The sequence below is a fragment of the Micropterus salmoides genome, unplaced genomic scaffold (assembly GCF_014851395.1).
Source record: "Micropterus salmoides isolate LMB-PRFRI ecotype aquatic unplaced genomic scaffold, ASM1485139v1 Ms_hic_scaffold_14, whole genome shotgun sequence".
Lineage (NCBI taxonomy): Eukaryota > Metazoa > Chordata > Actinopteri > Centrarchiformes > Centrarchidae > Micropterus > Micropterus salmoides.
In genome coordinates this window covers 20,955,926-20,968,580 of record NW_024040485.1, presented here as the reverse complement: position 1 = coordinate 20,968,580, position 12,655 = coordinate 20,955,926, and the positions used below count along the sequence as shown (strand labels likewise).

At 40.7% G+C, this 12,655-nt stretch overlaps 1 protein-coding gene across 3 annotated transcripts in view; it reads left to right on the top strand.

The window, feature by feature from the left end:
• The first annotated feature begins 129 nt into the window (after window positions 1-129).
• pde4ca (phosphodiesterase 4C, cAMP-specific a) overlaps window positions 130-12,655 on the top strand; it is a 56,703-nt gene continuing 44,177 nt past the window's right edge. For 2 of the 3 annotated variants that reach the window (XM_038718271.1, XM_038718270.1), the window contains exon 1: window positions 8,084-8,736. In XM_038718271.1, the coding sequence (XP_038574199.1) occupies window positions 8,474-8,736 (263 nt within the window). In that variant the 5' untranslated portion in view covers window positions 8,084-8,473. Of the gene's footprint in view, window positions 1,117-3,034; window positions 3,218-8,083; window positions 8,737-12,655 lie in introns of those variants that run through there. The other variant, XM_038718275.1, reaches the window with a different exon arrangement.

Genomic DNA, 12,655 nt, shown 5'->3' with positions numbered 1-12,655 from the left:
TTTTTTGTAGCAGTGTGACTCAATGATAGCTCTCTGGTTTTTGCAGTGTCCTTTGCAAAGTCTGGCCAAAGACAGTGTTCTCATTGTCCTTTAGATGGCACCGTATCTCAAAACCTCATCTTCAGTCCCCTGTTACCAGAGGTAATAAAAGCGAGGAACAAACAGCATGTACTTGGAGGTTAGAGAAAGAACTGTTAATCCCATTATATTACTGCCATAAAATGTTCGATTTATTTAGCAGATTCCTTACCTCTGAAACCAGTGTAGTCTTCCCTATTAACACAGTAGATTTAATGTTCAATAATGTTATTAAAAACATGTTAACAGTTTGGTTTGCTTTTTAACATTGACAGAGATTATAACTAAAGACACCATGAGTTTGAAAGTTTCCATGAGTCGCAGCTTAAGTTATATTTTATGTTTTGTATTTGGTTTTTAAACCTGTGTTCATGTGGATGTGCAGCAACAAATGAACAAAAGTTCACAACATGTCCTGAGGATCATACTGAATGTTTAACATGGACTCAAATCCTGGTGCAAATAGTAGTCTATCCAAAGATGCAGTTACATTGTAGATAAAAGTTACATGGACAGACTCTAGGCAGCTGCTTCATGAAAGCCAGAGTCTTGCCTAACCAGAAGGTCTGGATGCATAAGGTCCACTGATAGACACACATGAAGAATTGCATGTCATGCAGGCAGCTCCACCACCTCAATCTCACTAACCGCTAACCTCTGCAGGCTCCATTTCCTTTGTCATATCTGCTCCTCGGGCAAATTCTTGACTTTTTCTAAATATTCGTGGCTTTTGTTTAGTTAGGTTACAGTGTAAAAAGGGCCCCAGTAGAGGGTTAAGATGCTTACTCAAAAGTGCTAAGAAAGACAGAAGTTAATAACTGAAGGAATGACAGCTGAGGCTTTATGAAGAGGCGGGGAAAATAGTTCTTTACTGAGTCCAAGGAAGTTTTTGTGTCACAGACTACTTCACATCTGATCTTAAATGTGGTATCTGTATCCTCCTCTTTGGCATTTCCTTCCCGATTGTCTAGTTCCCATGGTGCGGTAGCTGAAAGTATGAGGACAAATAACTCGTCAAAAATTTTCAACTTCACCAAGGTAAGGGTATTAATGAACATTTAATAAATACTGAAAAGGAAAATGTTAGTAAGTTAAATTACATGCTTTTTCAGAACTCAAATAAAAACAAAACATTAACTAGCTTATAGTACCAAAGAAATTGATGACACATTGGTCGTGTGATTTACCTAATGTTGCCTACTTGTGGATTACATAATAACCATAACATGTATTATTATTATTATTATTAGGGCTGGGCAAGTTAATGCTTTATTATCGTGTTAACGTATTAATTAGGCTAATTAATGCCGACAATTATTTTATCACATGATAATGCAGTTTTTATTATTATTTTGAAAGTCCGTTGCTCTGGCTCTGAATACACATACAGTCAAACCATGGGTCACAGGAGGGGTGGGATGTTGATCAGTCTGCAAATCACCCACCCAAACAAGCAGTGGAGGGAGGCTTCGGGAGACTACGCTGGATGAAGCGTGTGGGAGAAGTAGATAAACAAAAGCAAGACAAGCGATCAAATGTCATAGCGAAGTGGATAGCTACACACTGCATGCTGATTAGTAAAACTCATGAACAGCGAGGATCAGTCTCTCTTCCAATGATTTGTGCTGCGTGTAGCGTACAAAAAGTTAAAGACAATTAGACTTTGGCAGTGGGCAGGCCTGTGCATGAGGCGACCACTTCACCTCACTCTAACAGGACACTTGCTACTGAACAGACTGTTTATGCTGCTCCCTGATAAAAGAAAAAGGTTTCTGCTGATACCTGTTCAGAAAAAAATAAACAAGAAAACAGATTTATACATGTTAACCTGTTGCTCAGAAGGTGCCTGTTATGATCATGGTTCTGGACTCTAACTTGTTTTAAAAAGCTGGATAAAAGGTAATGCCCTGGCAGTGTTAAATAGCTTCGGTTTTATATTTGACTTGATTACACTAATGTTTAAGTTAAGATTTACTAGAAATATTTTATTGCTATTGTGTAAAGGGAATACTGCTAGTAAAAAGCACCTTATTTGTTGAAAGTGTTATACGGTTTGGGAGCCCATTCAAAGGCCATTTTAAACTGACATACATAATCTACCAGGCATTGTATGTGTCTTGCTCAGCTTGGTCAGATATGGTCAACAATCAAACCAACAAAAGAGTGTGTTGACAATTGCTCATGGAAAGGTAGAACTTCCTGGCAGATAAAGAGTTAAAGTCACGGGATGCAGCAGAAAACAAGGGCTCCTATCTGTCTCCACTCAACACTGACGCTGAAAGAAAGATGCCCTAAGAGCTAAATCCCAAACACTATCTCACTCTGAGAACCATCTATTGTGTCCAAGGTGATACTGTGTGTGTCTCAGGACCTGAAATCAGATAAACCTTCCAAAAATAATACCCGAGTGGGCTTTTCTGCGAGGCTTGTCATATTTTCGGCAACAGCACAAAAACAGCCCTGTCTGCAACTTACCTTTAGATCTCAGCGAATGGTCTGTTTTATTTCATACTATCTCTCAAGTTCAGCAAAGGTCAAGCTTTACCTTGTCTAAGCTACTGATTTCTCAGTTGTTTAATTGTATAATTATGAAAGTGAATGTGAATATTCACTTTCCACTCTCAATAAAGAAAGCTCTGTTGGGTGTGATTACCTGTGTTTCCAGTCCTTCAAATGTTGAATTTGATGGGTACAAGCCAAACCTCTGATGTGTAAATCTGAATAGCTGAATCAATGAAAACAATTTCTCACTCAACTTTTCCATGAACATGAACATGTTCTGTAATTTACTGTCTATGGATTTCACATATCGTCATGCCATCACAGTCTTTATTCACTAGTTTGACAACCAGAAGCATCTGATCTACAAATGTAATCCAACTGGCTGCATGAAATGACTGCAGTTTCCTCTCATTGCTCATCTCAGTTCTGTCACATTCTGGTCTTTGTTTGACAGTGGGACTCTTCAAAGCAGGCCACCTGCATAAAGCTTCTCCAGGACCCTGACGTTAGATATGCTGGCAGGCACCCTGCAGCTGCCCAGGCTGCCAGAGGATGGGCCCCAGTTCGGCCCCTCAGCTCGCAGAATCAAGCACTCCAGGAGCCTGGGGACCCTGACCAGCTGCATCTCCAGAGCCTTGTGAGTCCCTCCAACTCCTTTCAGCAAGCTCACAATAATATGTGGTCAGTTAATAACCATCGTGTGTATCTCCAGCATGTGGCGGTCAACACACATTCAGGATAACTTGGCAACACCATCTTCCAGCTCCTTTGCAACGTTTCCTGTAAATATTGTGTAATTAGCAGAGCATACTGATTTATTTGTTGCCTAACTGCTTAATTTAGGTAGAAAAGGCTGACTTGCTTCTTGAGCATATGATCCAACAAAGGCTTAAGGCGTTGTTATTCCGTCTGTGATACTGGGGAATAATTATCACTATAAAAGATCAGACAAACAAGGCTCTTGTGATTGTTTCCACAACAACATTCAAGCTGCAAACACATCTGTCGCATTTCTGTCTCTATGCGTGTACATGCTAAATGTATGTGTGTGTGTAATACACTTTTGTTCTCCTTTTTCACATGTCGAAGGAATGCAGACCAGTTCCCAACCGCACAAAAATACAAAAAAAATGCTAGGAGGAAAACTAGGAGAAATAAATCTGCCTTCACAATGTAAAAATGCCTCGTTAATAATAATGAACAAATTTCCTTTTCAATTATAATTAAATTCCTCCTCTATAATAAACAAAAGCCTCTTTGTATAAGGAAACTATTAATAAGGAAACTGAAATATTGTTTATTTACCCTCCTTTAAAGTTTCCCCAAATGAAATAGACTAAAGGAAATGTGTATAAAGGAGGTTTAAGTGAAAATAAACAAAGTAAAGCCTGCAGGCGCTAGGCTATCGCTAGACAAGCAAAAACTCTTGTACGAATAGCACAAGATTTGTCCCACTGCGGTTAACCTAATTGAAAGGTGATTTTTAAAATATTCATTCAAACTAGGGTCCAGACTGCTCAAAATCACCCTCAAACATACCCAAATTTTTAGCTGATAATACCTGCTAAACTGAGGTCTTCAGTAAGTCGAGGAAGGATCAGAATGACAATTCCCCACCTAAAGCCCTAAGAATGCATGGAGCTGCTCTCAGTTACTACTTAGGCACCGGTACCCACACCCTGCTCTGGAACAGGTGATCTAAATAACCCTCCAATAAAATCAGAGGAATTTTGACATTCGGCCAAAACAAGAAAAGGGAAATTACTGCAAGCACCAGAGAAAAGATGGCTGCTGCAGACAGACAGGTTTGATTACATAGGTAGTTGTAGTGCATGTCAGAGGTGATCAGATATGGCTGTACTTGATATGACAAAGACACAGATGAAAACGAGTTTACCTTATTTTAGTAACAAGACAAATATACACAAATAACCGATTAAACTCAATAATTTTAAACTAAAGTTTTATGGACATCGGGGATAACCAATTTATATTTGTCTACACAATTCACATTTTACAACAATGATTTTGCCTTTGCACTCTCTTATTTAGACGCAGTAAACTGTGTTTCTGAAACCAGTCCACTGCCATTCTCTTCAAGAGAGTACAGTATGTATGTAGACACAGCATGTAATGTCAAAGCAAACACACTGGCATGCATATTCATCACATTGAATGTGCCAAACCTCTGCAGATGAGGCACTGGAAAAAAAATTCATATGTTGTGATGGTTAGGCTATATTTATTCCATTTGTTTTTATATACCGGCAGGTATAAGCAACAATGGCATAGACATGACTACTGTGATGTTGATGGACTAAAAAGCCTTTCATTGTGTTCCTTCTGTGTGAAGAGGGCCATGTGATTGTCTGTTTACAAGTTGGCAGTGCAGTTTTGATGCAGCTCCAGAGAAATTGTTTATGGAGTAGCATTTCAAGCTACAGGGTGTTTAAAATGACAATACCACACACTCATTATCTGTCTATCAAAGTTGATATTAAACTTGCAATAACTACCTCTAAAATAGTCACGTGATGACAGAGATCAGGAGTGTTGTCCTCAGTGGACACTTGTGTTAAGGCTCAGTGGTCTGAAAGTTGATGTAGCCAATATTAGTGTTAATATATAGGCAGTGCCTACAATCCTGCAGTCAGACACGTTCTTATATGGCTGGAATGATTAAGAGAGGGTTGAGAACGAGTGTGCCTGTGTGGACCCGGCAGAATCAGCAATGTGTTACCACCTTTGAACAGCTTGTAACGTTTCTGGGGAAGCAGGTGCATGAACTCCCTGATAAGATTCCCATCAAGAATTTCCACCACAAGCAACAAAGAATTATCCTCTGGCCCATAATTCCTTCTTGCCCACAAGAATATTGACACAGTTACACAAATGATGAGTCTGGCATGAAGCAAACAGTGAAAAGTGTAATTTTCTGAGGATCCGGTGCAGGACTCAATCTTCTTATAAGCAGTTCCTCCTCTGGAAATACCTGTGGCTTGAACACCACCTGAAATTATGACATCTCTAGGGGAAGGCAAGTGTTGTAAGCATAGTCTGCTCATACTGTTTGGGAACTCAGATGGATGGATTTGGAGGCAGTGGGTCAGCATGTCTTCAAGTGCCAGTTTGCTTTCTATGTCTGGTTGTTTGATTTTGGATACAAATGCCCAGAGAAACCAGGATATGGATCCAAGAGGGCGCAGAAGGCCTCCCCAAATGAAAAGATGAAATTGGGAGTTGGCTGTGGTGGCCCAAAGGTTAGATAAGCGAGCTTGTGACCGGGAAGTTGCTGGTGGACCAGCAGAATAAAATAGGATAAAAAAGGAGTGTGGAAAGTAAAACATTTACCACCAATGAGGTCCATTTGAGCAAGGCCCATAACCCCAGCTGCTCCAGTAGAGTTGCTCATTGGCCAGCAGACTAGGCTGTGGTTGTACTGGCAGCCTCCAGGTGTGAATGTGTAACAGTGTGAATGTGATCAGGGCCTTCCTGCAAATGTGAGATTGCTGAAAAAAGAAAAGTCAGTCATCAGAGAAGTTGTCTCATGGGAGTCTCAATGTTAATTTTGACCAAAGCCATGAAATGTCCCACTCTCTATAAGCTGACAGTAGTACTAGTAGAGGGAGGTAGACTTTTTTACACATTTGTTTCCACAGTGACCCAGTGGACAGAGTAGACTATTGAGATGCTATCTCGATGTGCCACTTGGAACATGTTGTAGTATGCAAATGGATGCTGTCTCGCATCGAAGACAGACCAGAACCACCTCTTGATGAACTTGATCAACCCCGCTCCAGAACAATGTCTTTGTTGTGGCCTCTCCACGTCAAACTGGGAACGAGGCAGCCCTCACCTCTGCCTCTGTCGTCCGCATGACTGGAATGATGATGCGCTTTAGGGCGAGGATTAGTTTGAGCCCGAGATTATCCTCAGATGTGTTGAACTTAGGGAAGAGAGCATCTGTACTGCCTGGGTATTAGAACAAGGCAATATAAAAGTGGTTAAAAATACCTACTGGGCTTGGCACAAGTTTAAGTGTTTCATCCTCAGGATTTATTACAGCGATCCAAATATGGAGTACTGACTGTAATTCTAGAAAAAAGATGAAAAATGGCCATGGAAATTTCTGCAGATGAAGGGTCTTAGCAAAGAACAGAAGACTAAAGCAGTAATGCCCTCTTGGGGACAACATAACTGAAGCTGTAGTTATAAAATCAATGTGGACATATGATCACATTTGATACGGCAAATAATTGTTTATCTACACATTAAGCAGACATGGTGGTTGGTGTCCACCCAACAAACGTGAAGTTCAGTATTCACTTTCCTTTTAGTCTTTGTTCACCAGTTAGTTGTAGCTTTGTCTGTCTGCTGTTTGGTGCTGGGCAGGTAATTTAAAGTCAGTTTGGCACAGCCTTTGATAACAGGTGCCTGAAAAATTAGGTTGATGAGAGACTGAACCTTTAAAACTTTCAAAACTTTAAACAACCCATAAAGCTGAGGGTAACTGCAGAGTAGGGTGATAAATCTGTGGGTTCATCGTGACCCGTTTCACATCATAAAAAAGTCATTTGACCTATTGTTAATACAAACATATTGATAGGTGCAGCTTTAAACGACCTTTGATACCTTTTGCCAAAGATATGCACATCTAAAACTTAAATTCATTTCTGTCTACAAGTACATACATACATATAGTACAGTAGCTATGAGTGCATGTCTAGAAAAATCCTTTAACCAAAGAATCTTTCTTCCCTTCCCATCTGTTGGTCAAAGGTTCAGGCCTGTGTCAGGTGTTCCAGCTCCCTAGGTTATTTCAGTTACTCTAGACAGCACCGGTGTTTAGCTGTGAGTGCTTAATCACAGTTAGACCTTTCCTCACTCTGCAGCGATAAACAAAGAGATTGGGTGGGGGTGAAGATGATGTTGCCTCTGGTCACAGATAGAGAGCGCCATCGTGACAGCACCCATGCTCTCTATAGCTTTTATCTACCTCTGCTTTTTTTAGTCAGACGTCCTTCATGTGACTCTTCCCGCTACGCTCGGAGCATGTGAAAGGCAAAAAGGCTGTCTCCGAGGAACTAGGCAACTTCATAACAAATAGCATCTCAGGGACCAGCGGAAAAGCCTGATTTTGCAAAGTCAGATAGAGTGAGAGTAAGACGGACGCTGGAGGGCCGAGCAAGGCGACGGCTTAATGTTTATACACTGGAGGAATAAATTATGGAGCCCAGTCTGACTTTGATGAACAATATGCTCCATAAGATTAGGAGTGAGGGAAGGGGGGAGGCAGAGAGTTGGAAAAAGGGAGAAAGAGAGAAGCAGAAGGAGGTGATCTCTCATGCTTCTCCTCCCTGTAAATCAGACATCCATATTTAGTTGGACAGAGGGAAGGCCTAGCAGTAATGTAAACAAAGCCTGGGAGAGGGAGGGAGGGAGAGTACATCGACACTAATGTTTGAGCCTATTGCCTGACACGGCAGTCAGCATGATCCCTAGGAAGAGACCAGAATGGGGCTGATAGGTTTCAAATAAACATAAAAAGGCTGTTTTTTAGGGGTTTTGGTGCTCTTTTTGGATTTTGAAGGAAGCTTGTTTGAGAGTTTTAACAAGAGAGTTTTGGCGTAATCATGAGCAGGCCCAGGTTTTGTTCAAAAATGAGGAAGCAAGGATTGGACCAGAGGCATTAGCTTTACCTGAACTGGGAAAATCAGGACAGACAGCCAGAGAAACTAACGGACCATTGTCATGTCATGTCACGAAAAAATCTTATAAAGTTTATTTGAAAAAAACAGAGAGAAACAGGTCAGAGGCTGTTCCTCGGACCAAAGTTACCAAAGGCAGAGCAAACAAAGGGTCTGACCGGACCCCTGACCATCCTCTGTTCACCATGAGTGAGCTGTGCTCTGAGAGCTCTGAAGAAGAGCAGGCTGACGTTGAGGAGAGGCAGCAGGAACGAAGGGTGACCAGGCTGCCCATCATTCAGCTCATGCCAATGTCCAAAGTGGGCTCCCCTGGAGGATCCCCAAAGATCTCGCCCAAGGATTCCCCACGCGGGTCTCCTCGAAACTCTCCGCTGTTCTTCAGAAAGCTGCTGATGAACCGCAGCCTCAACCTCCAGAGGCGCCGCTTCACTCTGGCCCACACACCCAGGTAGAGTCCATAACTGTGAGGCCGCAAAGGCAAAGATGCTTTGTGCTCCACTGAGTGAACAACGTGTAGCTTTACTGTAATGTGCAGACATGTTTCTCCTTGACAATTGACAATATAAATCATTTCCACTTGCTTGTGCACTCTTGCTGGATTGCTCAGGTGAATACTTAAGTTGCAGCTAACAGCTGTAGTGGATGAGCCACAAAAAACCCCACAACAGATATTTTTAATTAAATTCATATACCAATATGCAAGGATATCTGCATGCATGGGATCATGCTCACATGTATGGGTATATGCTTGCACTGTGACCTGAACCTTAAGCCAATAGTTTTTGTTCTGTTGTCTTTACCTATAATTGCTGGTTAATGTGTCAGTGAAGCTGTGTGTGTGTTGCTGAAGTAGAAGATGGTTCTTGTCTCATGGCCGAGGGTTACTCTACTCAGCTGCGGATGTTGATGTGTTTTTGGTTTATTTTTGTGCAGGCAGCTGCCTTTCACACTACAAAAATGGTTGCCCTTAAGCTCATGTGATGAAATTGATCCTGACCACAATATCCTCATGTATAGCTGCATTTAAGTTAAACACACTGTCATGTATCCAGATAAAATCAGCCATTGGTAAAGGGGTAAATTCTACTAAATGAAATTCTCATAATGTGAGGATTATAAATGTGCCGTTACGTCATCTATAAATGGACTAATTGATATTTACTGATAATAATACACAGCAGATGCAGGCTGGTTGCTGTTGGTATTTTACTTGATTTTTGCTTTCTTTATGCATGGTTACAACTTTTTTTGTTAGAACAAAACACATTTGATTGCCTCCCCAAGTGGATTTTCCTGAAAAACAAAGGTCTATATTAAGAGTTGGATTTCGAAAACATTCCATCTTAGAGCTTAATATCCTACAGGTGTGTTTTTCCAAAGCTTTTGTTTTCCTACTGGGCGGCATCATCTCAGTAAACACACAGCTAACCGACATCCCTGCTGTCACCGGCACCAGCAGTTTGTTCTTCCAGTTCTTTGTCAAGCAAGCCCTTAAATCTTTCAACAGCTCATGATTCCAATGGACAAAAAAAACACTTGCTTTACGATGTCAAGGCAAGAATGATCAATTAATCCATACTTGACCATAACTTTTTGTGATTGGAAGCATAAACAATGCCTTACACATTTGTGTGGATGGATATACAAACAGGTGCATATTTGTTCTTTTTTGTTTCAAGAGGACAGTGTTTTATCCTCATCACTGTGTTAAATACACCTGTAGATTTCTTCAAAAGGAAGAGTCTTTGCTGGAAAAGTACTGTAAAACGATTTTTTACGCACATGCCTCGTATCTCTTTGTCAATGTTTACCCTTCACTCCTCAACATGTACACACACAGATGTAGGCACCTGGCAGTTCTGGGTTGTTAGTAGGTGTCTTCGACTTGTTGCAGTGATGTTAGATGGCATCCACCTCAGTGAAATGCCTGGGAAAACTCTGGCCAGTACTGTAAAACCCTGCCGTACTTTTATTGGCAAGAAATGCGTATTAAACATTACTAAAAAAGACAGGGTCCACTAGAAAACTCAATTATTTACAAGTTCATGCATCTTTATAAACATGTAGTGTGTATGTGTGTGTTTTGGGGCAAGGGGTCCTGTTAAAAATCTGAATGTAAGTCAGTTGAAAATCTAAATATTAGCGTGCAAGAGTCCAGTCAAAGGGGATTTCAAGGTTCGATCTGGAAAGTCAGCTCGCAGTCTAACACAGATATTCAACATGTCAGGGCTTTTATATTATACAGGTCTGAGGTCAGGCAACCGCAAGTGTCGCCCTGCAAGGTATGTGCAGTGTTCCATAATGTCAGAGCTGAAGGAAATGGATAGAGATGAGTTATTGCAGGATGACTGGCAAGGAGGAGGAATTAAACAAACTTGGGGTCCAGCGGAAAAATAAATGTCACAGGCAGCTTAAATATAGAACATACCCGCAAAGGTATTTTCACTTAGTGTTGAAGTTGATTAACCCTCTTTTTCCACTCCAGACACACCATATCAAATGGATTTTTTGGTGAAAAAACGAAAATTGTTTTTTTCAAGCCAACTCTGGGGTGACAGGAAGTGTTGTTTCCATTTTGTCTTTCATTGATAAATGTTCAACATTTTCTGGCCTGATAACCTGAACATACACAATCATTGTCACTTTAATTGATGGGCCTCTTCCTCTATTTTGCTCTGTAGTCGAACAAGAGTATTGTTTTCTAAAGTGAATATAGCAGTTTACGTTAGCAACTAAACTGTTGTTATCATAACTCATAATCTACATATACTGTATGCACAGCTGTATATTAATAAAGCCAAAGTATGTGTTTTTATGAAATCATGAAGTATTTTGCTATACATATCATCAAATGTGACAGTATAACATGTTTATGTAGAAAGAAAACATGTAATCAAAAATAATTTGCATAAGAGAAAAGGATTGTGGACAAATTTAAAATAAAAAGTGATATGTTTAAGAAGTGATTAGATATTACTCCATAAATTATAGCTCTGTAGAAATTTGTCATGTAGCGTCCAGGTATAAATCAGATACATATATTCAACCACCTTTTGAAGGTTAAAGTTGATAATCCAGATTCATACTATAGTTTTATTCCTTTGAATATGAGTCATTTTAGAAAGGTTTAGGATCATAATGAGCCTGAAGAAATAACCTCAGACCATCATCTGAAATTTCAAAAAGATCCTGAAGTTATTCTGGTGTGGGGCTGTCAAGAAATATTGTTAGTATCTCAGTTACGTTAGCAGTTTTTCTCTCAGACTTGTCTAACTTGGACAAAAAAAACTGTTGCGCTGGGGGAAAGCAGAGAAAGTTAAATGGGCGAAATAGCTACTTTCAGTGTTGTTAAATTCTTTAAATTTCACAGTGGAATCACTGTCAGCTCTGAGCATTTTTTTGGCCCAGCTTCAGAGAAGACCGTTTAACTGGATGGTTATCACGGACAGTAATTAACCTCAGATGTGTTGTTACGGACACTTCCTGTCTGCTCCTCCCTCACATTATGAAAAAATGAGATGTTTCCATTCTTTGCTAATCGTTTATTCTCCGCAGTATTTTCACAGTCACGTATTTGACGGCACCAGATATTTGGGGAAGAGGGTATTGTGCGAATCAGATGGATTATATCATGGTATGAGAAGAGGACTCGATATTAAAAAGGAAAATTTAATCACCTATTTGTTAAAAGCGCACAAGCACAATATTAAAGTATTGATTGACCAGTGTACTATTTGCTGGCATGGAGGCAGGCTGGTTGCACAAAAAGATGAACTGTACACACTTTCATAGAAAAGACTTTTTGAAACCTTGTGCTTAAAATACACCAATACACCTCTACTCATCCCACTCTGACCTGAGCACTGTTCACACTGGTCCACTTTCTCATGAAGCCACTGCCACTTTATTTGTGCAGTTTGCTCTGACTCTGTCTCTCTCTTAGCTGTCCAGCAGCCCACCCCTCCCCCCTCCCTCCTCCCTCCACAATCTCTCTCTCTCTCTCTCTCTCTCTCTCTCTCTCTCTCTCTCTCTCTCTCACAGGGGAGATAGTGTTGTTGTTTGTTGTTTTAAGTCAGAGTTTGGTCCCACCACTCTCAGGAGGAAAGAGACAAGAGAGCAGAGTTCTGTTATAGGCCGCTGACAGGGACTACATGGGACGGCCCACTCCAGGGAGCATCTGATGGGATTATAACGCTCTTTCCAGCTCTTTTTTTTTTCCCCCACTAAGAATAACTCCGCTCAGTCTGTTGGTGGTGTAGCATCACAGAGGCGACCTTATGTTCAAATGGACAGCTTTGTGTCACTGTTGTCGGACCTGATTTTTTACCTCAGAAAATACCTGGGGCCCATTGTCGAGGAAATTCGCT